This window comes from Panthera pardus, unplaced genomic scaffold, assembly GCF_024362965.1.
Source record: "Panthera pardus isolate Hobbes unplaced genomic scaffold, ASM2436296v1 HiC_scaffold_26, whole genome shotgun sequence".
Classification (NCBI taxonomy): domain Eukaryota; kingdom Metazoa; phylum Chordata; class Mammalia; order Carnivora; family Felidae; genus Panthera; species Panthera pardus.
The window spans coordinates 14,732,945-14,757,611 of record NW_026526832.1 but is presented as its reverse complement, the minus strand read 5'-3'; the positions used below and the strand labels follow the sequence as shown (position 1 = coordinate 14,757,611).

General features: G+C 42.1%; 1 protein-coding gene across 1 annotated transcript in view; it reads left to right on the top strand.

The window, feature by feature from the left end:
- The first annotated feature begins 13,555 nt into the window (after nt 1-13,555).
- The window catches only part of TTC27 (tetratricopeptide repeat domain 27), a 187,915-nt gene continuing 176,803 nt past the window's right edge, over nt 13,556-24,667 (top strand). Inside the window, exons 1-4 of the mRNA XM_053891008.1 lie at nt 13,556-13,860; nt 15,275-15,452; nt 15,855-15,984; nt 22,247-22,387. Of these exons, the coding sequence (XP_053746983.1) occupies nt 13,761-13,860; nt 15,275-15,452; nt 15,855-15,984; nt 22,247-22,387 (549 nt within the window). The 5' untranslated portion in view covers nt 13,556-13,760. The remainder of the gene's footprint in view (nt 13,861-15,274; nt 15,453-15,854; nt 15,985-22,246; nt 22,388-24,667) is intronic.

Sequence of the window (24,667 nt, the reverse complement as noted above, 5' to 3'; positions counted from 1 at the left end):
AGCAATATATACACTTAAAGTTGTATTCTGGTATGACCTTGTGTAGGTGCTAGAATAGTATTTTGCTGAAACAAGCCTCACATCTTGTGAGGCAATGAGACTGGTTAGAACAAAAGATTCCAAGATGGAAACTTTCATGCCCACTGGGTCAGCCTAGACATGGGAGTAACAGATCCAGTTGCAGACCTGGCGGGGAGCTAGACAGACTCAGCTGGAGGAGGCAGCCAGGGTAGCAGAGGACTGGAGCCAGCAGCCTGGCCCAAGCTGCCATGCTGATGCTCCAGTCTTGGGCAAGGCAGTCAGAGCCTGGCAGCTCTTGGGTTCATCTGGCTTCATAAAACTGAGTGGTTTTATTGTTATTATAGCTTAATGTACAGCTCACTATGGAAAGTTGGGAAAATCCTGAAAAATACAAACTGCGAAAGTAAACAGTTTTCTGGTATCTTTTGCTCCAAATCTATTTTCTATACTTCTCTTTTCTATGCAATTGTTACATTGTATATACACTTCTATCAGCTTTTTAACAACACGTTAGGAACACTTTTTATCCTTAAGGAAACTGAATGGCTACGTAATATGGATATACTTACCCAATCCCTTACTGTTGGACATTTAGGTTATTTCTGTTTTCTAATTACAAATAATGCACTGATTAACATGGTCAGTACCTTTATTTCCTTCTGATAAATCCTAGAAATAAAGTTACTAGGTCAAAGGTTTTGATATATATAATGATGAATTGCTTTCCAGAGAAGTTGTATTGATTCTTACTTCCAGTATCAGTTAACATTGCTGTGCCCTGGCCAGCATTGGAGATTATAGTTTTTTAATCTAGCATTTTTCCTATTATCATCAAACATGATTATATCTGCATTTCTTCAACATTATCTATTTATTAGCCATTTGAATTTCTATTTTGTCAATGATGATTTTATACCTCTTTCCCATTTTTTTATGTATTGTTTTAATGTTTTAATATATATGAGCTCCTTGTGTAGTAGGATTTTATTGTTTTTATCATTCTTACTGTATCTTTCCCAAATGGCCTTTTAATTTTTCTCAAGTTTTAAACCACCATGAAATAATCTATTGATCTTTTCCTTTGTGATTTTAACTGCTTCTTTATTATTTTAAAGCGCATCCGTATACAAAGACCAAAGAATCCTATATTTTCTAACAGGGATTGATTTTGGTATTGGTCCTAGGCCTGTCTGGATCCCAATTGGAACAGGTTAAACCACTCTCTGGGTCTCATCCCCCATTCTATGCTCCCACCCAGCCCAACATAGTGGTAAGAATGCAAAAGCCATGTGCTCAAGTTGGAAGGTGCCAGGCAGGTTAAAAGGCAGCTCTTTGTTTTTTCTTATTCATTTATTTATTTATTTATTTATTTATTAATTAAAGTAGGCTTCAGACCCTGCACGGGCCCAGTGCGGGGCTTGAACCCACGACCCTGAGATCAAGAGTCAGATGCTTAACCGACAAAGCCACCCAGGCACCCCAAAAAGAAGGAAGCTCTCTCTGGAGCACCTGACTGGCTCATTTGGTACGAGTCCCACGTTGGGCATGGAGCCTACTTTAAAAAAAAAAAAAAAAAAAAAAAAAGTCCTTTCCCTTTTTTCTCTTGAAAAGCTGCCCAATTCCCCACAGCTTTCCATCTTTCAGCATCAACTCACCTGATGCTTCAAGCTAAAGGAGCTGATCTGAGTCCTCTGAACCTGTCCATTTCCTAGATAGAAGAGGCATCCTCTGGCTTCCATCCCTTAGCCCCTCGATGCGACCCTGTAGTGACCCCACGGCCTCCACCAAATGACTGGTTTCCTTCTATGTTCCTGTGTTCCTGCTCAAGTTGCACCAGCTATATTTTCTTATGCAGGAAGAAATTGCACTGGTCACTATTTTGACAGTGTTTTCAATTTAATACACTTCTATTTCTCCAGGGAGGGAATGCCTGGTCCAGCCATGTCCAGGCTACTGGGGGCCTCAGAATACTGATCCTCTACACCTTCCTGGCCTCCTCTGTTCCAAGGGCTAGGTCACAAGCGGAGACATGGATCTTCATTCCTCCGCCTGCTCCCATCCCGCACCTCTGTTCTTTGCTATCGCTTTTCCCTAGCCTTCCTACAGGTTTCCTTCTTTGGTTTCTCCCTCTTTTCAAGGGGCCACAGAGCCCCATCTCCCTAAAGCTGTTCTCATTATTTAGAGGGACTAGTTAGAGCTCTTGTAGCTAGTTTTAGCTGGTTGTGTCCTGAGACTTAAATGACACGGGTTTCTCATTGTTTACTTCCAAAGATTGGAAATAGCTAGCTACCCATTGGATATTTTTTAACCTGGCAATTACATGTATTTCCGATTGAATTCTGTAGTCCATGCATGACACCCTTTATAAAAGGGAGTGTTAGGCTCCCTTTATCTTACGTTGGGTTTACTCTACAATAGTGGTTGAATTTTTTTTGTTCACTGGCTCTGGCCAACTCTAGCACACCAGGGCTTTATCACACTTGGGAGCAAGGTCTTTGTTTCTCTTTGTGTTGTGTGCATGTCTCTTCCACAGTATTGCAAGTTTCCTGAGCTTGGGGACTGTTTACTTACTGGTAACCTTAGCTGCCAACAGAGTGTCCAGAATACTAGAGGTATTTAATAAATATTTATTGAAATTTTTTTTATTTTTTAATATTTATTTCATTTTTGAGAGAGAGAGAGAGAGAGAGAGAGACGGAGCATGAGCGGGAGAGGGACAGAGAGAGGGAGACACAGAGTCTGAAGCAGGCTCCAGGCTCTGAGATGTCAGCACAGAGCCCGATGTGGGGCTCGAACTCACGAACCGTGAAATCAGGACCTCAGCTTAACCGACTGAGCCACCCAGGCGCCCTGAATTATTATTTTTTTTAAAGGGGCGCCTGGGTGGCTCAATCGGTTGAGCCTCCGACTTGGGCTCAGGTCATGATCTCGCAGTCTGTGAGTTCAAGCCCCACGTCGGGCTCTGTGCTGACAGCTCAGAGCCTGGAGTTTGCCTCCGATTCTGTGTCTGCCTCTCTCTCTGCCCCTCCCCCGCTCATGCTCTGTCTCTCTCTCTCTCTCTCTCTGTCAAAAATAAATAAACATTAAAAAAAAAAAAAAAGAATAGTGGTTGAAACTTTCCTGAAGTCTTTTTTTTAAACCTTAATTTGCTTAATGATTTGATCTTTGGATTTTAAGGTTAATCTAACCTTAACAGAAAGGCTTCTGAACTTGCCTTATGTAGTGTATTTTTTATTATGTATCTAGGAGCTTTATTTAAATCTCTTTTTTTTACCCTGCTGTTCTTAAACATTTTTTTTTTTCCATCTGAGAGTTTCATAGGTAATTGAATTAATTAGTACAGTGCTTTAGTTCAGGATAATAACCTGTCTTAAATGTCTTGTTCTTTTACTTGTCTTCCTGAACTTGATGAAAATCCTTCATGATAGCCCTTTATTTGACTGTTGACAGTAGTTTTAATTTAACTTCCTATTTGTCTTCTGTCCTTGCAGTTTTACAATATAATTGTCTTTTTGTTGTTTTTTTTAAATTTTTTTAAATTTTACACAAGTGGATATTTAAAGTGAGAAAAAGAGATCATAATTAAAATGCTACAAACATAAAGTGCCAAAAATAACCTAACACTAATTGAAATATACATATTTTGGCTGCATTCTTTTTGCTATTGTTTTCACGGCTGTAATCTCTTGATCATCTCTTTACAGGCCACGGTTTTTATAATATTTTGTAACTGTTGAATAGGAAGACCATTCCTTATTTCTTCCATTATGGTTGATTAATATTTGTTATTATTGATGGTAGGGATGCATAAAACATACAACCTCACCCACGAACATATACCCTGTTTATAGTATTCCAATAGGATTGTGTCCCACCAACACATAAATTCTGTATTCCATGATTCCCATAAAAAAAAAAAATGCTGGTTCTGTAATTTCTTTATTTTTTGTTCTTGTTGTCAACCAACATATTTTAATCCTTTGGCGCATTTGAATTTTCTCTTATAGTGGTTTAGGTTTTAAAAGCTTTTATGGGGCGCATGGGTGGCTCAGTCGGTTAAGCGGCCGACTTCAGCTCAGGTCACGATCTCGCGGTCCGTGAGTTCGAGCCCCGCGTCGGGCTCTGGGCTGATGGCTCAGAGCCTGGAGCCTGCTTCCGATTCTGTGTCTCCCTCTCTCTCTGCTCCTCCCCCGTTCATGCTCTGTCTCTCTCTGTCTCAAAAATAAATAAAAAACGTTAAAAAAAAATTTTTTTTTAAATAAATAAAAGCTTTTTATAAATGGACAGTTTAAAAAAAAACTGTCCTGTCAGTTTAAAAAAAAAAAAATCAGGCAGGGAAGCCTGGGTGGCTTGTCAGTTAGGCAGCCAACTCTTGATTTCGGCTCAGGTCATGATCCCAGGGTCGTGAGATCGAGCCCCTGCATCAGGCTCTTTGCTGAGCGTGGAGCCTGCTTAAGACTCTCTCTCCCTCTCCCTCTGCCCTCTCCCCCACTTGTGTTCACTCTCTCTAAAATAAGATGAAAATACACTAAAGAAAAAAAAAAAGAGGCAGAAAAGGCTCGAAGTGTTCTGTTTCTATGGACGCAGTGATGAACAGATTGACACCCTCTCCGCTCACGGTGGCCTGAGTCTGGGTGGGAAGAGGAATTCTGAGCAAGTAATTCAGGATGATCCGTGCCCAAAAAAGTGCAGGGTCCCTGAATGTCCACTGCACTTTCTCCCTGTGGGAAGGCAGGTCCAGCATTCCGTAAGTCTGACTCCTTTCCAGACCAGGTGTGATGTCAGGGACATTGCTGAAATCACTGGTTGTATTCTTTTCAGAGTTCCCCAGGAATTCCTCCAGAAGGGATTGGGCAGCATACTCTTCTGGGACCTTGAGAACAGGTCACTGTGTGACCAGGAAGAACACAAGTCTCCTTTGTGTCCAGCAGCCAGACAATCACAGTGAGCCCAACGCTCTTCGAAGAAAATAGGGCCTCCGTCTGCTTAAGGTCAAGATCAGACACAGCTTCCCCATTTCAGGCCGTGACTTCATTGCCCTCTCTCAGCCCTTCTCCATACGCCAAGCCGTCAGGGAGAATGTCACTTCTAAGTATTTGGCTGGGATGCTGATTCTTCTCCACCTGCACGATCATTGCAAACCTCAAGTCAGGCACCCTCCCAGGTTTTGTGAGCTGCACATCATAAACCTTGTGTAAAAGTCAAACATATTCCTGACAGGAGTAGAGTTCCATTTTGGCCAGGCACTGATGAGGATTGAGTCTTCTCACAATTAAAAAAAAATTTTTTTTAACGTTTATTTGTTTTTGAGACAGAGACAGAGCATGAATGGGGCAGGGTCAGAGAGAGAGAGGGAGACACAGAATCTGAAACAGGCTCCAGGCTCTGAGCTGTCAGCACAGAGCCCGACGCGGGGCTCAAACTCACAGACCGCAAGATCATGACCTGAGCCGAAGCCGGACACTCAAACGACTGAGCCACCCAGGCGCACCTCTTTTCATTTTTTTAAAAATTTTTATTTATCTTGAGGGAGAGAAAGAGAGGCAGAGTGTGAGCAGGGGAGGGGCAGAGAGAGAGGGAGACAGAATCCAAAGCGGGCTCCAGGCTCTGAGCTGTCAGCACAGAGCCCGACGCGGGGCTCAAACTCACAGACCGCAAGATCATGACCTGAGCCGAAGTCGGACACAACCGGCTGAGCCACCCAGGTGCCCCTAGTCTTCTCACAATTTTAGATACCTGATTATTGGAAACATTTTCCATAGACATTTTCTCTGTATATTTCAAGCCTTGTTTCTCTTCCATCACCCATCTGTTTACCTCTGGCCCAGAGCACCATAGGACTTACTCATTTATTTCGTCCTAAGACCTTCAACTTGTATTTTTGTTCCATAAGAGATCAACACAGAGAACTGGCTCTAGGAGTATCCCTGGATGTTGGTGGGGGCGCCTGGGTGGCTCAGTCTGTTAAGTGTCTGGCTTTGGCTCAGGTCATGATCTCACGGTTCATGAGTTCAAGCCCTCAATCAGGGCTTCGGATCTACTCTCTCTCTTAAAAGCAAATAAACACTTAAAAATAAAATCCTCTAAATTTGTCAAAGGATTATGAGACCACTCACTAATCAGTACGTGAAATAAAAAGACAAAGCTGAATGTATTGCTTCCTACATAGTTTGCTGGGGCTGCCGTAACAAGTAACACAGATGGAGGAGGCTTAAACAAGATCAAGGTGTTGGCATGACGCCTCCTGGCTTGGCCTGTAGGTGGCCGTTTTCTCCCTGTGTGTTCACATGGTCTCTCTGTGCATGTGAATGTTGTAATCGCCCCTTCTTATAAGGACATGGATTAGGGCCCACCCTACTGGCCTTCTTTTACCTTAATTACCACTTTAAAGACTCTATCTCCAAAGACAGCCACATTTTGAGAGGTCTTAACTGGGGGATAGCATCCCAATGTATGAATTTGGGGGTAGCGGTTGTGGGGGGGAGACACGATTCACCTCCTGACATTTTCTAAGTGAGGGGACATTTTCTACGTGAGGGAAAATTGTGTGGGTCAGGCAGAGTCTGTCCCAGCAGAGCAGTGTTGATTTTCCATAGGGTGAGGGGCAGTGTGGAGTTCGGGGACTGGCAGCCTTTCAGAGGACTTCACATCATGGGAATTCGAGCTACTTCGCTGACACTCTTGGTGGTTGGCACTTAGATGCATGTTTAGCAGAGCGAGCCCATCTCTGCCAGGCTGAGCTTCGGCACAGGAGGCTGCCCCTGGATGGCTTGTATGAGCGTACGGGTGAGGCAGGTTGTCGTTGGCACAGCAAGCTTAAAGGCCAGCCGAAGGGCCAGTCTCCCTCAGTTTGTGGCAATGTTATTCTCCATACAAGTGGCTTTCATCTGGTCCCACTTTTGGCCTAAAGTGGCCTAATACCCCTTCCCCGGAACTTGTGGTATTTCTGGCTGATTTACAAGTTTGCACTCTGAATCCCAGTCACTGATGTTCTGCTGGATTACAGAGCAAGGGACAGACACCAGAGCCAGCTGGCTCTCTCAGATCACTAGTTCTATGGCCTTAAATGGCTTCACCAAGATTCAGTTTCTTTTTCTGTAATTGGAAATAACAACAACGGTCTCACAGTGTTGTTATAAGTATCAATCATCAACATGACTTAAGGGAAACACCTAGCACAGTATCCATGCCACATGCCACTTCATGGTTCTCATCTCCCACTTATTAGACTCGCCTAGAAGCTTTAAAAATTGCTGAGAAGAGGAATCTCCATAGCCCTCTGAGGTTCTGATTTAATTAGAGTTGATTCCAGGCAGATGATGATAAAACTCCCAAGGTGGTTCTAAAGGTCAGCCAGGCTTGAGAACCATTATTAACTGCTCCAAAATGGTAACTCTTTCAATCCATTCTCGTATATCTTGATTGGCTTTCCCCCTAAACGTGATACTCTCCTCAAACTTAAGCAATTTTTCTTCTACATACTTGAGAAGGAAAAGCCCTCCCCATGCTGTATGCACACAATTTTATGACAGGATGTCTGTGGCTCTGATGTTATAAAAGATGTGTCTTCAGACCCAAAAGTGGAATTGAGGAGACAGGGTGACTGGAAGGGAATATTTCTTTTTCCAAACTGTAAAAGGATCAAGTCACATAGAAGTCTGCCCATGACATTTATACAGGAAGATGCAAAGGGAGATACACATGCTGGATATTCTAATATTTAAGTTATTAAAGTGATTGTTTTTAATGTTTATTTATTTTTGAGAGAGAGAGAGAGAGAAAGAGCATGAGTGGGGGGAGGGGCAGAGAGAGACAGACACAGGATCTGAAGCAGGCTCCAGGCTCTGAGCTGTCAGCACAGAGCCCGACCCAGGGCGTGAACTTACCAGTTATGAGATAGACACCTGAGCTGAAGTCAGACGCTTAACTGACTGAGCCACCCAGGCACCCCTCTAACTAATAGTTCTATGTGAAATATGTCCTATCATCCTACTTTGACAAATGTTATCTTCATAACCCATAGAATTTATGTATGTATGTATGTTGACTTTCTTTCAACAAAATCTTAATGATGGTTTAATCCTTGTGTCAGTTCCTAGGGCTGCTGTAACAAATTACCACCAATTGGGGGCTTGAATAACAGAGATTTATTCATGCACAGTTCTGGAGACCAAAAGTCTGAAATCAAGGTGTGGGCAGGACTAAACTCCATCTGAAGCCTCTAAGGGAGAATCCATTCTTTGCCTTTTCCTGGTCCTATTAACACCAATAAACTAAACAATTAAAAATATGTGATGTAATTTTATTCCAAGTATATAAAGTTTGAATGTATTTTCATCAAAAATGTAAATTTTTAAGAAAATGTTAAGTTTCTATTTTTCCCCTAAAACTATTTATTAAAACTAAAAGCAAAATACAAACTATAATTGGGGCGCCTGGATGGCTCAGTAGGTTAAGCGTCCGACTTCGGCTCAGGTCATGAAATCGCCGTTCGTGGGTTTGGGCCCCATGTCGGGCTCTGTGCTGACAACTCAGAGCCTGGAGCCTGCTTTGGATTCTGTGTCTCCCTCTCTCTCTGCACCTCCCCTGCTCATGCTCTGTCTTTGTCTCTGTCTCTGTCTCTCTCAATAATAAATAAACGTCAAAATTTTTTTTTAAAAATGCAAAGTATAATCAATGACTCTCAAAACTTTCATGCTGGTTAAAGAAAGCTAAACTTTTAAAATATTTTAAACATTTAATCCAATCTTTTATAAAAACAATTCAACAGTTCTAGGGTTTGATGTCATCTAGTGGCTAATGTGAAGAATTGGTGATGTATTACATCTCATTTGAATGGTACATCTGAGTTGTTTAAAACCATGAAATGTTTTCTAGCTACTGTCCATATGCGTTGTAAAGAAAATTTTGGTACCTCCAGAACCAAAAATAGAACGCAAAGAGTAGCATCACTATTGAGAAAAGACACTTAATTGTGCAAGAATCTGTTACATTCATGCCAAGAGAGAGATTGTAACAAGTTAATTGTCCTTTCTCTTACCTATGAACTTCTGCAACTCAAACCTTCCCTGTATTTTTAATTCATCAGGACATAGATAATATGTAGAAAAGCCTTTCTCTGGAGTCTCAACAGTCTAAATCAAGAGGGCAGATGTTCAAGGTCACCTTGTGTCCTTGGATCTTAAGTGACAGGAACCCTTACTCATATATTCTTTGAGTCAGTTTGTTTGTGATACATAGGTCCCTTTAGAGCTTCCCACCCAGGGGAGGAGGCCCCCTTATGTGATTCTAAGCATGCCTAAGAGTTCTTCAGTTGAGGGAGAGATGGCACTCTCTATATGGTGCTGGTTGGATCAAGCCTGGATTATGTGAGACAAAGCAGCATTGTTCCTATATCTATACTTATGTCTCCTTTGTATCCATTTTGCATCTAGTGAAGTCTTGTTGAAAGCCTTATCGTATTTTCACCTGAATGAAGACCTATCGAGGGAAGGGTCTTATTTTGCTTTGTGGGGGAAACAGCATACTCTTGAGGGGAGCGTGCTATGTTAGTGTTTAGAGTCAAATTCTAGGAGCCCAAGGACAAAGTAAAACCTAGGAGGACATCACGGGGCTGCCTGCCTTCAGTCCCTACTGACCAGGGCAGTTTCCAAAGAAGGAAACCTTATGGGATCTGGTTGCTTTTCATTAAGGAGGGTAGCTCCTTGTTCTGTCTCTTTTGACTTCTATTCATACCAATATTCCACCCTCACCCGCAAACATTCTTTCTTTCCTCTGCTTCTCCAATCTTTGCTTTTAGGGATTTTTAGCGCCTGTACTGACCTAGGCTCTAGAGCTGTTTCTAGTATGTTTGCTAGGGAAGTTATTTCACTTATTTACCTACTTGCTCTGTCCTGCAGACCAGTCACATACTTCTCACCCACCTTTGTTCACCAGATGTGGAGAGCATGGAACTTTGGGCGTCAGACTAGGTTCAAACCTTAGTGCAATCGTGGGCAAGGTACTTACTTCTCAGTTTCCTTATTTGAAAAATTGGCTTAATAATATTTACTTTAAAGAGTTATTGAGAGTTAAGTGAGATATCCATTGAACTGTGTTTAACACCACATCTTCTTTGTCTTATAATTTCAATCCATGTTAATTTGTTTGCCACAGGACACAGACCCAGCTAACTCTCTGGAGGGTTCCTGGTAGTTGTGGGGTTTTGTTCTGAGAGACACAATGCTTGGAAAGAGCAGAGGACCAGCAGTGGGATGAGAAGAAAGAATTGTGTGTCAGGTGAACACTTTTGAATACTAGTCTTGGGAGAGAAGATTTTATGTTTTATACAATGGACACTTTTTTAGAAAACAGTGTTATTGAGATATAAGTGTGTATAGTTGACATAGAAAAAGGTGCACGTATTTTAACTGAACAGTTAAAGTTTTTCCATATGTATATTCCCATAAAATCATTAGCACAATCAGATACTGAACATATCTCTTACCCCCCCCCCCCCCAATGTCTTTGTTCCTCTTGGGAATCTGTCCCTGCTTTCCTCTGCATTCCCCTCCCCCCCCCCCCCCCCCCCCCGGGAAACACTGATCTGCTTTCTGTCATAACGTACTTTGCATTTTCTAGATTTATATAAATAGACTCATATATTACTTTTCCTGGCTTATTTTACTCAGCATAATTACTTTGGTGTTTGTGTATATTGTGTGTATCTATAGTTTATTCATTATTATAGCTGAATACTAGTCCATTATAGGAATATATCACAATTTGTTCATTCATTCATCCATGCATGGACATTTGGGTTGTAGCCAGTTTTTGGCTATTGCTAAAAATGCTGCCACACACAGTAATTAAAAATTATTATTAAACATGAGATTTGTTAATGAATATGAAAAAGGATCGAAGGATCATGAAATGCTGGTTACAGTCCTGCCTCCTTTTTACTACGTAGAAAGATATGAGATAAGATTAGTTAAAACACATAATGTGTATCAAACCTGAAGCTGCTTGGAGAAAGTTCATTTACATTACAATTTAAGGTTCTAGGGTAAACATGGCGTATTCAATATATGCCACCTCTTCTTCTTCAAAACCCACTACATCTATAGTAAAGAAAAAAATTAAGACATATTCAACAGGGAAGGAGACCATGAGGCTGGGTAACCCTGTCTGGGAGCTAGTAACTGAGGTAGCTGACCAGAGAAGGCATGATCCTAAAAATGCAATGGAAAAAACTAAGGCACACTTGCAATCAGACTGAAGAATCCTCAAAAGACTCAGCAGCTGGGAGCACCAGATACCCCTGGGACTGAAGATTATGGGGTGGGAGGAGGAGGGGCTAAAATGAGGAGGATTGAGGCAAAGCTGATTCAGTCATTTGGAACCCCTGCCCACTCCTTTCCCTCTACCCCAACTGTAGTGGTCTTTACATGGTCTGATATTCAGACTGGATCTTGAATGCTGACACTCCTGGCTTTCTTGCTCTACTTGGCTCTGGAACTCTGGCAACCAGACCCTCACTGTCTAGGTAGGAGATTTAAAGAGTCTCTGAGAGGGGTGCCTGGGTGGCTCATTTAGATAAGCCGCCTGATTTTGGCTCAAGCTGTGATCTCTCTGTTGGAGGGATGGAGCCCTGCCTCCAGCTCTGCGCTGACAACATGGAGCCTGCTTGGGACTCTCTCTCTCTGCCCATCTCCTCTCTCTCTAAATAAATAAATAAACTTAAAAAAAAAAAGAGTCTCTGAGAAATCTGGCCAGCTCAAAAAAAAAGAACTTAATAGATGGTGACATCAGGGTTCCCAGCAACCCGCCCAGGCAAAGCACTCCATGGATCCCCAAGTGGACCTGCCCTGCCCATCAGCTCAGTATCCACTCCATATATATTTTTTTCAGTTGAGACCATATTTTTTTCTCCCACATTTTTATTCCTGGAGTCCATTTTGCCTGAAGAGAGATTAATATACTTAATTACTATGATTGTGAAGCATATCTCATTTAAGGATTTTTTAAAAGTTGATTTATTTATTTTGAGAGAGACAGAGACAGCGCGAGGGGGGGAGGGGCAGAGAGAGAGAGAGAGAGAGAGAGAGAGAGAGAGAGAGAAACAATCCCAAGCAGGCTCTACACTGTCAGTGCAGGGCCTGCCAAGGGGCTAAAACCCACGAAACCGTGAGATCTTGACCTGAGCCGAAACCCAGAGCTGGACGCTTGACCCACTAAGCCGCCCAGGCACTCCTCAAGTGCAAACAAACCAACCTTGAATTCTAGAGAAAGCACCAAGTTCACTGTGTGGGACAGGGGGGCTCTACAGGCACCCGAGGAATGGTGTAGTGGTCAGTGTTTCTACTGTCAAATGGTTTAGACAGTGCTGGATTCTGTGCTGAAAAAAACAACAACAATACGGATGGACACCCTGATTAAATATCATTTCCCGCACAAATAACTTTTAATTACTTTTCAATGAGAAGACCTTCTCGGGCTTCTGCTCTTCGCTCACAGCTCAAGTCTGGCTTCCTTTGGCTTCTTGCAGCAGCCGAGCACCATTCCCCCCAGGAGCGGCTCTTTCAGAGATCTCTTGCACTTTTATTGCCGCAGGAGGGCTGCGCGGTCGGGATTGCCCTGGATCGTGCAGGGGCTTTCCATTCTCGGAGGGCAGGTGTCAGGCCCACTCGGGTGGCGTCCCGCCCCGCTGAGGCCTGGGTCTCTGAGCCTCCGTTTCGACCTAGGAGGGCGGCTACGTGGAAGAAAGGACAAGGAGAAATGCGAATGAGGCGCCAGCTCCGTGCTCAGCGGCAGGCCCGCAGGGGTGACAGGTTTCTGGCGTCAGTCTTTCCTCCACTAACTTCCTTCCCTGCACCAGCCGCCGGGCCACATGCCCCACTCGGTCATGATTTAGTGGCAGCGTCAAAACCAGATACCTTCCTTACACTTTTTAATTTTTAAAGTTGGTTTGTATTTGTTTGTGTATGTGTGCATAGAGGTATGTAATCTCTACTCCTGACATGGGGCTTGAACTCACGACCCCTAGATCGAGTGGCCGGTTCCCCGGCCTCAGCCAGCCAGGCGCCCCGATGCTTTCCTCACACTTTCATTCTTTCTAAGAATAAAGACCTAGTCTCTGCGGACGAGGTTCTTAACCCGGAGTTCGCGGACTCCACTTCAGAAGGTCCCTAACTTGCCGGACGGTACCCAAATGTTGGCACTAAGGGCCCACGTGCATTTTGCCGCCAGGACCCGCGTCAGGTAGTCAGGAGGGTTCTGATCCAAAAAGGTTTAGGAATCCAAGCGGTAGACCTTTCCTATTACCTCTTCTTCTCAGACCAAGACCGCCGTTTAGCCTCATTTTATTTAATCCCGGTCCGCGGCGGGTGGGGCAAGAGGACTCCACGCCGCTCAAATCTTCTACAGCTCGCGGCCCCCGCCCCTAAAGAGGAGACCCGCCCTCGAACCCGCCCATTGCCCGCTCGGGGCGGGGCGTCTCTACTGGGCATGCTCAGTACTAAGACCTTGGTTGGTCTCTTAGGCGGAAGCCGGGGCGGAGTGTGTATGTTTTTTCCCAGGGTGTCCCGCGCTGCTGCCATGGCCGCGTCTGTGTTCCTGTGTCTGCACATGGAGTTCTAAGGCTGTGGGTGTATTCACAGGAACTGTCACCACGAGATTTCAGCGTCTTTGGGCCCTCCTCCTTTCACCTTCTTTAGTTGACTCCTGTGTGACCCTCGTAGGAACCTGTTTGGGCTGCAGCGATGTCCAGGGAGATGTGGATATCGGAGCTGGCAGTTTTGAGGGGCTTCCCCACTGAGGCTGAGCGGCAGCAGTGGAAGCAGGAGGGAGTAACCGAATCAGGTGAGAAAGGCGAACCTCCCAGGAACGTAGGCCAGCGTGTCGACTGTGAGGAGAAAGAGTGGCGGCGGCTGGGTTTTCATTCTTCCGTGTTTGTTTTGTTTTTCTGCCCAAATCTAGCTGATTCCTTAAAGCTTTGGATTGTTGCATCCTTGATGTAGCGGGTGGGGTCCTTGGGCTCTGTGCTTGTCTTTACCCCAAACTTCTCACCGCCTCGGTTCAGTGATGACACCGATGGCGATGTCAGCGTCTTTTCTAAGTCCTTAACTTTTATACAGTCATTTAATCCTTGTAATAGACATGTAAGGTATATACTACATTTAATACCACTTTGCAGCTGAAGACATTTAAATACATTGTTTAAATAATTTATTCAAGGTCCCACCGCTGAGAAACAGAAAAGCTAAAACGAGGCAGCAAAGATGTAATTCTTGTGAACAGTACACATTTACAGGAGAGGTAGGGTTAAAAGGCATATTTACTAGTGATAAATGTAGGATATAGGCACATCTGGTTGTGGGATTAAGGCTGAATCCAGAAGAGAAGTAACAATCTAGGACAGTATATAAGCGGGGTGTGTGTGTGTGTGTACACACACAATAGGTGTGTGTGCACACACAAGCAATAGGTGCTTCAGGAGAGAGGTAGTTTTTGAAGTCTGGTCATCTGGAAAATTTTCAGGGAAGAAGTCAGATTTGAGCTGAATTTTGATTAAAGAATGAGACAAGTGGAGAAGAGCCCAGCAGGAAAAATCACAGACATATTCATGGGGTATTAGGGGAAAAATGAGTGAACCAGCTCTGCCTCAGGGAGTATAGTGTGGGTAGGAGGAGCCAGGTTATGAAAGGCCTTAGACCCCTGTTTATGGAAACTTTTCTCTTGTCAGTAGGAATCTTTTTGAATTCCCAACAGAAGGGTGACAATACAGTAAAACCTTGGATTGCAAGTAACTCGTTCTGCGAGTGTTCCTCAAGATGAGCAAACATTTCTAATAAAGTTTGACTTGATAAATGAACGATGTCTTGTGTCACCGAATGTCGCATGAACACAACTGAGCCAATGGTTCTTGAAATCCGCTTTGATATACCAGTGCTTGGATTACAAGCGTGTTTCCGGAATGAATTATGCTTGCAAACCAAGGTTTTACTGTACTTACTAATGAGGAATATTATTCCTGGGTCTGTCTTCTACCTTGCTGCTCGTTGTATGGATGAGCTGCTAATTGTAGAAGAGGTGATGTTTGTAGAATGATGGGAATTTGCTCAGTGCTTTGTGATTAATGTACAGTAGGCATTCTAAGGATATACATTTAAAAAATTTTGCATACTAAAATGGTAGATTTACCTAATGGTGTTATCATTTACAGTTTGAAAAAAATGGTTCTTTTGCATTATTGGACTAATTTTTTATATTGCAGAGAGTGGATCTTTCTTACAGTTGCTGCTAGAAGGGAACTTTGAGGCCATATTCTTAAATTCGTTGACTCAAAATATTTTTAACTCAACCACAATGACTGAAGAAAAGATTGACAGTTACCTTGAGAAGCAGATAGTAACATTCCTGGATTACTCAACAGATTTGGACGCAGCTGAAAGGTAGAATTTTATTTGAAATTTTCATAGAGAAACAGACTGAATACATTTACTAGAAAGACATTGGTTTTAGCTGTCATTGGAAAACCTGTGCTGTCCAGTATGACAGCCCAATAGTCACATGTGCTTTTTGAGCACTTGAAATAGGGAGTGCAACTGACGGACAGAATTTTACATTTCATTTAATTGTAATTAATTTAAGTTTAAAAGAGCCTTATGTGGCTCACGGTTGTAATATTGGACGTTGAGACATAAATTGTTCAGGTTTCAGAAATTTTGTTTTGTAATACTTGGATAATCTCAATAACTGTTGGGTAATATTTTACATTTTTCCTAACAAAACTGAAATGGAATTAGTTGTGGTTGCACAGTGGTTCATATTTGTTTCTTTATTCTTCTATGCAGACAACAGCTGATATTCCTAATTGGTGTAAGCAGTTTGCAACTTTTTGTTCAGAGTAACTGGACGGGGCCTCTTGTTGATTTACAACCTCAGGATTTTTTGCCATCCTTTTTGTTCCAGCAGTTCAGTGAGGTATGCTTTTCGGAAATGTCATATATAGTTATTATTGTGTTATTATTTTTTTCTTTAGGAACTAGTCTTTATAACCTGGAGTTAATGGCAGATAGGAAAAAAAAACATGACTGTATAGCTTGTACAAAGCCTACTAAGAATGCTTGTTCATTGGTCAGATTTTCAAGTACTTCTAGAAGTTCCATTGTCAGTCATAGACTCCTCATGGAACTCTCCCAATTTATGGAGCTCTCTTAGTTGCCCTTTTTACTAAAGTCCAGGCACCTGCACCAGTCACCCAGTTGCAGATATTACCACAGTTATGTAAAGATCTTTTCTGGCAAAGCAGCAAAACTGGAAATCTGTTTAATTTTATTGCAGGTAAGTTGTGCTGCTGTGCTTAAGAATGGATCCCATGGGTGGTTTCCTTTATATTACAAATACTTCTTTAAAGTGCCTGGCACAGAAGTGCTCCATGGTGATAACAATTATTATCCATATATAAAGACAGTATTACTGATTGGCATTAGTATGTTATCAGTAGAACATACAGTTCGAATTCTGCAACAGTTTTTCAGCGCATATGCATGGAGCTTGGTGAGTATGACATACTCCATAAGAGAAGTGTGGTGACAGTGACTTATCCAGCCACCTCAGAGATCTAGACATAGCTATCAATCACTAAGCCTACAAAAAGGGCTCCTTAGCATCCAAAACTTTTGCAGCAAAAGTGACCTGTTTTCTGTTAGCAAGCTTCTCAAAATTAGAAGTAACAAATGAAAGGGGAATGAAATTATTAGAGATAAGTGTTAATAATCTGATGGTAGAGGGGCGCCTGGCTGACTCAGTTGGTGGAGTGTGCGACTCTTGATCTTGGGGTCATGAGTTTGAGCCCCGTGTTGGGCATAGAGCTTACTTAAAAAAATAAATAAAATATATTTAAAAAAATAATCTAATGGCAGTGTGGAAAGAGAAGTACAAAAGCAACCACAATCTGATAGCTACAGTAATTAGCACTGTACTGTCAGTGTAGTGAGTCACTATATTAGGTTGCAGTAGAGTAATTGAAATTCATAATCCTGGCCTTAAATCGTTACTGAAAGGTTAAAGGATCATCTGTATCTCATGTCTAAGAAGGGAATTTTTTTTTTTTAAAGTAGGCTCCATGCTCGAGGTTGGGCTTGAGCTCACGACCCTGAGATCAAGAGCCAGATGCTCTACCAACTGAGTCACCCAGACGCCCTTCTAAGAAGGGAACTTAATCTGCACTTTACAGAGGTTTTCATCCAAAGTAATTAAACTAAAATCCCGAAGCTTATGTGACTTAAAGAGATCTGCTTCACTTTTCTAGAACTTTGCTATTTATGTGGAACATCTCACTCCCTCTCTTACTGTGTATGAGACGGTTTCTGCCTCTTCAGTCCTGTGGCGTTAAAAACTCACCAAAGTCATAAGTGTTTGTTGAGCGTGGCTCTGTGGGGCGAGTGGGGCTTAATTGACATGTGTTCCATCAGTTTGAGGTATTCTAAAGATGAGAAGACAGAGGCTCCCGGTGGTGAAGGAAACTTGACAGAGGTCTTATAGCTGGGCAATTGGAAGCCACATTTTCTGGGTCCAAATCCAGTCCTCTTTCTGCTCTCTACTGGTGTAGAAGCACCTGTAAAGTCAGGTAACAATTCAAGGAAGTACATACGTAGGTTACATGAGAGATTTGGACTGTAAGAATATTGAAATTAACCAAATTAACCAGTATTGAAAGTGGATGTGTCAGACAGTTTAGTTGGGGGTGGAGCGTGAGTTGAACCTGAAGGGTGATGAGGAAATGGACAGGTGGAGAAGAGGAGGAAATGCAGTCTGGGTGCAGTCATGTGAGCAGAAAGTCAGAGGGGAGAAGAGCATAGTGTTTGTGGGAATGGGCTGCTCTGAGCTTGCTGGAGTAGCAGTAAAAGGTCAGACTTCATGGGATTCAGGCCAGACTGTAGGAAACCTTGAGACTTTGATTTTAGTTTTTTTTTTTTATTAGAACTACCTCATACATTCAAAAAAGCGTATAAAGTGTATACAGTTTAAATAATAAAAGCCCTTGGTTCCCACCACCCAGCCTGAGAAACATTAGCAGCGTTGAAGAACAGAGCTTCCCGACTGCTGCTCCCCAGATGTCGAGCCCTGTGTCATTGCAGTGTCCGTGTGGGGCCTGGGCTGGGTTGGGGGAGCCTGTGAACTGGTCTCCTCCGGTCAGCAGCATTTGCTAGTTCCTGCTGGGCACCACTAATAATAGCATCTTCTGCGGATGCTGTGCCTTGGAAAAGGTTGGGAAATACTGCCTCAGAAGGTCCCCTGTGTGCTTCCTGATGGCAGCCCTGGCCCCCCCTCTCCCATGAACCAGGCTCATAAATTTTGTGTTAATCATTCCATTGCTTTTCTTCATAGTTTTAGCACCTGTGTAACTCCAGGAAACATACTGTTTAATTTTTCCAATTTTTGAACTTTTATAAATAAATGATATACACTGTACGTCTTCTGTGACTTGTTAGGCTCAGTGATATATTTTTGAAATTACATCATTATTCACTTTTACTGTTGTATAGTATTCCAGTTGCATGACTAGACCAGAATTTATATGTCTGTTCTACTCTTGGCCATATGGTATGTTTCCTTTTTTTTCCCCCCAATATATTACATACAGTGCTATTAGGAACATATCTTCTGGTAATCATTTGCAAGAATTTCGAAGCACAGCATACTGAAAAAATGACAGCGTTTGTTTGATGCAGTGTGCTAAATGGAGGAGGCCCTTGGGCTTTAGTTGGGTACCCTGAGGGCTGAGGGGATGGTCTTTTAACACACTTGTATACCCATCCCAGCAGGGAGTTGCAAAGCTCCTCTGTGGTGTATATTTCCGTATGTGGAATCGCTATGCCCTAGAGTATACACATGTTCAGTTCTTCTTGGTAATGTCAGATTTTTTTTGTTTATTTCTTTGTTTGTGTCAGGTTATTTTTAAAGGAATACTCAAGGGGCCCCGAGGTAGCTCAGTCTGTTGGACGTCTGACTCTTGGTCTTGGCTCAGGTCGTGATCTCATGGTTCGTGAGTTCAAGCCCCGTGTCCAGCTCTGTGCTGACAGTGTGGGACCTGCTTGAGATTCTCTCTCTCTCTCTCTCTCTCTCTCTCTCTCTCTGCACCTCCTGCACTGGCTCTCTCTCAAAATAAATAAGTAAACTTAAAAAAAAAAAAAGACAAAAGGAATACTCAATTTATACTCTTTTCCAGCAATCCAAGAATTTGGAAGGTAGGGGGAGTTGAAGTTTTTAAACACATGAGTACAGTCATTTTCCTGTGGTAATTCATGATTCTTGGCTCTTGTGAAGCACAAATATTTGTGAATATATTTTATTGTCATAGAGTATAGTGACCAAAGCTAAATTCATTTTCTTTGCCCATAGATCTCTTCCTGCCCCTCAGCAAGGTTCAGGGCTATGCTAATCATTAGCAAGGCTGCAAGGACAGGGCCAGGATCAACTACCTTATGGTGGTGTGGCCTTGTCATTTTTAACACTGTTTTCTGGTTTCTGATGCTAACCGGTCTCAGAGGAATAGCACTAAAGGTCCATGTCTGAGCAGTACGTGAGATGTGCTGACAGCGGAGAGCTTGATGTGGGCTCGAACTCACAAACTGTGAGATCATGACCTGAGCTGAGGTCGGATACTTAACCGACTGAGTCACCTAAGTGCCCCTAAACAATCCTCTTTAAAAATGGACAATTTCCCAAAACCTCTGGAAACACATTTGGAACTCAGTTGCAATATCAGTGTTATATCTCGGGTGTAGGCAGAGGCTGATTTACTTAAGCAGAAGATAGAAAAGCATTTCATTTTTTCATGATTATGCAAGGTAGCACTGGGAAGAGAAATGTATTTATTTATAGATTCACTCATTTATTTGTTATTTGTCTTGTTACTACCATCTCCCGAGAGTTTTGAATTGAAGAGTAGGAGGTTTAGTAACCAACCCCTGCTTTGAGTATCAGAGGTAATGATACCCAGGTGGTATATCATGGGCTGTCTCTCTCTCTTTGTATAATTTTTTATTTGTTACCCTAGTAAATTACTTGTTTGCTGCTTCTGTTTAGGGATTTCATTTGCAAGAGAATGATCTAAACGTGTGCTAGAATGGTTAGTTATGTTTCTCATTTCAAAGTGATTAGAATATGGATTATTTTTCTTTTTTTTTAATATTTATATATTCTTTTTTTTAAAAAAAATTTTTTTTTTTAACGTTTATTCATTTTTGAGAGAGAGAGAGACAGAGCATGAACGGGGGAGGGTCAGAGAGAGAGGGAGACACAGAATCCGAAACAGGCTCCAGGCTCTGCGCGGTCAGCACAGAGCCCGACGTGGGGCTCGAACTCACGGACAGTGAGATCATGCCCTGAGCTGAAGTCGGCCGCCCAACCGACTGAGCCATCCAGGCGCCCCCAATATTTATATATTCTTGAGTGTGAGTGGGTGAGAGTGGGGGAGCGCGGGAGAGGGTCAGAGAGAGGGGGAGACAGAGGGTGTGAAATGGGGTCTGAGCCATCAGCACAGAGCCTGATGGGGGCCTCGAACTCACGAACCGTGAGATTATGACCTGAGCTGAAGTCGGATGCTTAACTGCTTGAAGCACCCAGGTGCCCCACAGATTCTTTTTCTTAAAGGCATGTCATATCTTCTTGTAGTGTACCAGTTTGGTCTGGACTTTGGGAAATAAGGGTGGTTGTATCCTTATTTTGACATCTTTGTGTGACAGAGAACTCAATGAGGCTGCATATCTAGTCTCGGCACATTAGGCAGGTTCTTCTCCCAAGTTCTTAAGTGAGTATATCTGCTGGTATATTCGGCACCTCTGCATGGGGGTCTCGCAAGATGCCTTGTGCTCACGTGTCTCAGACTGAACTCATGGTGAGGGTCTCCCCCACACCTGGTCCTCTTCCAGTGTCTGTATCTTAGTAGCCATGCCACCATAAGGTAGTGGTCCTAGTTGGAAGGCTGGAAGTGATCCTGGCCCGGTGCTTGCATTCTTCCTAATGCTTAGCATAGCCCTGAACCTTGCCAAGGGGCAGGAAGCGGTCCGTGGGGAAGGCAGCATGGGGTGCTAGGAGGAACACTGATTTGGGAGTTGGAAAACAGGCTGGAATCTGTTCAGACACTGACGTCTGTGTGATTTTTGACTGCACTTAACATTTGTGTCTGTTTCCTTCTAAAATTGAGGTAGTTGTAGTAACTTCAAAATAGCTTCTTAATTATTGAGGTTTAAAAAAAATTCCTCTGGCCTTAGTGTAGGTAGCGGTAAGCTTTGTTTGCAGTTTGGTGGTGCTCTTTCTTTATTCCTCTATTACACTTCTTGACGATGAAGGGAGGACAGCGGGTGAACCCACAGCTTTTTCTTTCTTGCCGGTATCGAATGCTTCAACAATGTATTTATCCAGGCACTGGCATTATTTGGATTATTTAATTTAATCCTTACACGTACCCTACAAGGTGTGGGTTCTATGATTTCATTTTGTAGTTAATGATGTTTCAGTTCAAAAATTTACCTATATCCACAAACTAACAAGAGGCAGAAAAAGGACACTGTCCTGTGTCTGTGACCTTGGAGCTCATGTTTCTAATGGGTAAGCATTCCTGCTGTCTGTCTTGTGGCAGTCGTCAAAACTATACAGTGCACATTTTAGAAAATGCAGGTGATTTGTCCATTGTAGAAAGTCTCTGTTTAGTTAAAGACTGGGTTTTCCAAATGCATGTCTTTTTTTGCAGCCTTCTGTTCCCACTGGTCCGTAGTTTTAGGCCCACTCAGCATTTGATATGTAAGATCTAGCTGGCTGTTTGGCTTAGGAATTATGGAGCAGACCTGCTTTGTAATGACGTTTGCCAGCTAATGAAGCATATGTGAAATGTGTTTAATGTAAATACTTTAACATAGGGATGCTTTTTATTTTGTTGTAAGTAAATCTATAAAGTCGTGAAACCTCTTCAATACTAGCATTTTCTTGACTTCCCTGTTCCTCTAAAGTATAGGCATGTAGGTGGCCATCTGTTAGGGCAGCCTGGGTTTATAGGTCTCCAGGGGCCTTTATAATGTTATGATTCTGTCCAGTGCCAATTGCTGTGTAATAGATTAATGCCTTTGTTTCAAAGTTGAATTAACTGGAAAATATGTGTTATTGTAAGATCTATAAAGATTAATATTTTGTTAAATTACATCATCTTGGCTTACTTTTTTTTTTTTTTTTTTTTTTCCAGGTCAAAGGACTGGATGCGGTTGTTCTGAATCTGCTTATTCTAGACGGGGAATCAGTGTACAGCCTGACCTCAAAGCCCATACTACTCTTACTAGCACGAGTTATTCTAGTGAATGTAAGACATAAACTGACAACCATTCAGGTAAGGGGAGAAACGACGGTAGGTGGTTCATACCCCGGGATGACAGTGTTTTGGTGTGTTTTCTAAGTCTTCTTTAGGTATATCACTTTAAAATCTAATAAAAATAGAGATGCCTGGTTGGCTTAGTCAGTTGAACATCTAACTTTGACTCAGTTCATGATCTCACAGTTCATGAGTTTAAGCTCTGTGTCAGGCTCTGTGCTGACAGCTCAGAGCCTGGAGCCTGCTTCATTCTGTGTCTCCCTCTCTTTCTGCCTCCCTCTCCCCTGCCACTTGTGCTGTCTCTCTCAAAAAGGAATAAATAAACTTAAAAAATGTTAAAAAATTAAAATCTAATGAAAATAAGCAAAAACTTTCTCCTTTTATGAGATTCATCTAATATAAAATGAGATTATATTGAGCCCCTTTAAAAGGATTGTATAGACGTATGTTGTGTATGTGTGAGTGTATGTAAATGTTGATTCTCTGAATTTTAAAGGTTTGAAAACATCCTCCATGGTCTTTCATGAATTTCCTGTAGGGATAGTGAGCAGGAGGCAGAATTTTAGTATTCTTGCAGTCGATCTTAATTACTGTTTCCTGGCCCACATCCTACCTTGGTTCATCATTTGGGTTGGATTTAGTAGAGCATTTGTTGAATGTCTGTTACATTGTTTCTTTAGGTCACAGATAAATTAGTGAGAAGACCTGCTCTACTCACAGAAAGCTACTATGCGGTAGGAGTGACAGAGCTCCAAGAGAGATACAAGCGTGTCTTTTGAGGGTTAGTGGACGTCACCACCTGTACAGTGTGCCTTGTAGCTCCTCAGGCTGCACTGTGCTGTGAAAGCAGCTGTGGACAGTTTGTAAACGAATGGTGTGTGTCTGTGTACCAATAAAGCTTTATTTATGGACACTGAAATTGACATTTTATATACTTTTCACATGTTGCAAAATATTCTTTTGGTTTTTGTTTTTTTCCAGTGTTTTAAAAATGTAAAAACTGTACTTAGTTCTTAGGCTGTACAAAAATAGGAGTGGGGTGGATTTGGCCTGCGGACTGTAGTTTGCTGACTCCTGTTCTAATCGTGGCAACTTGAGGATGTAGACCCAGAAATGATAAATCTAAATTGTATGTGAAATCTCCCAATTTCCAAGTTTTGGCTGAAGATTTTTAAGAAAAACAGTATTTCGGTGGGCAAAATGTAGACTCGGGCTGTACTGTGTAAGGACTTATTTTCCTAAGTATTTCATACCCAAGTAGGGATAAGAAGGCAAGTTTTGCCTCTTTCAGTGACTGTCATGCCAGCCAGAGGAATTGGAATCGCTTGTACTGGAAGGGGTTTTACTGGATGGGCTTCAAATGTCAGAGTAGATATAAGGCCTTATCTTTGATTGTTTAGTCATGCTAGCTTGAATAAAATTTTTTTTCTAGAGTTGATCTGAGTGAATGCTCTTTTCTAGAATGACTAGTATTTGGCTCTAAAGAAAGTGTCACTGAGGCATGAGGCTGCCAGATGACATTCTTGTCTTTGTAGTGAGACTAGAGTAGTAAATGAGTGAGACAGTTTTAAATTTTGTTGGTGGAAAACGTTCATCAGCCAGTAGTTAAGCATCTTTTAAAAAAAGATATATGTACTATCAACTTAGGGTTGAACAAGTAAATATTTGAACGGCTGGTTGTAAATGTCATACTTTGTGGGGTTGGAGAGACAAGTTACCTGAATTTCTTGGCAGGTGCTAAACAACTTTTGACTTGGGCTTACAACCCTGTTGTCTTGTTACCCATCACTCTGTGCTGAAATCTTCCCTTTCAGTGAAAACAGGAAAGTTCTTTCTTCTTTGGGTCTGTAATATGTCATTTTCTAAATGATGATATAAAAATGACTTCTTTGATAAATGAAGATAAAATAGTAAAGAAGTGTCCCACACTTAACCAAGTTAATTTTAACCTTTTTAAGTTAGCTTTGAATAGACGTACTCATGAAGAATATATCAAGTTGTTTATAATGATATTTTTGTGGAACTATAAAAGAAGGTGATTTTCCCCAAACCCCCTAATCTGTGAAGTATATAGACTAGTATTAGTAATATGTAAATGTTGAGTAAAAAGAGTCTTGGCTTCAAAATCAGACCAGAGTTTGTCTGGCTCAGCCGCTTAACAGCTGTGTGACGTTACGCTAGTAAATTTCTCTGGAATATCAGTTTCCCTTATTTATAATTATTTTAAAAATGGGCCAAGCTGGCAAAGATTTATTGGGTGCCTTTTGAGTACACTTATGCTTCCTGCCTTTTGGGAGG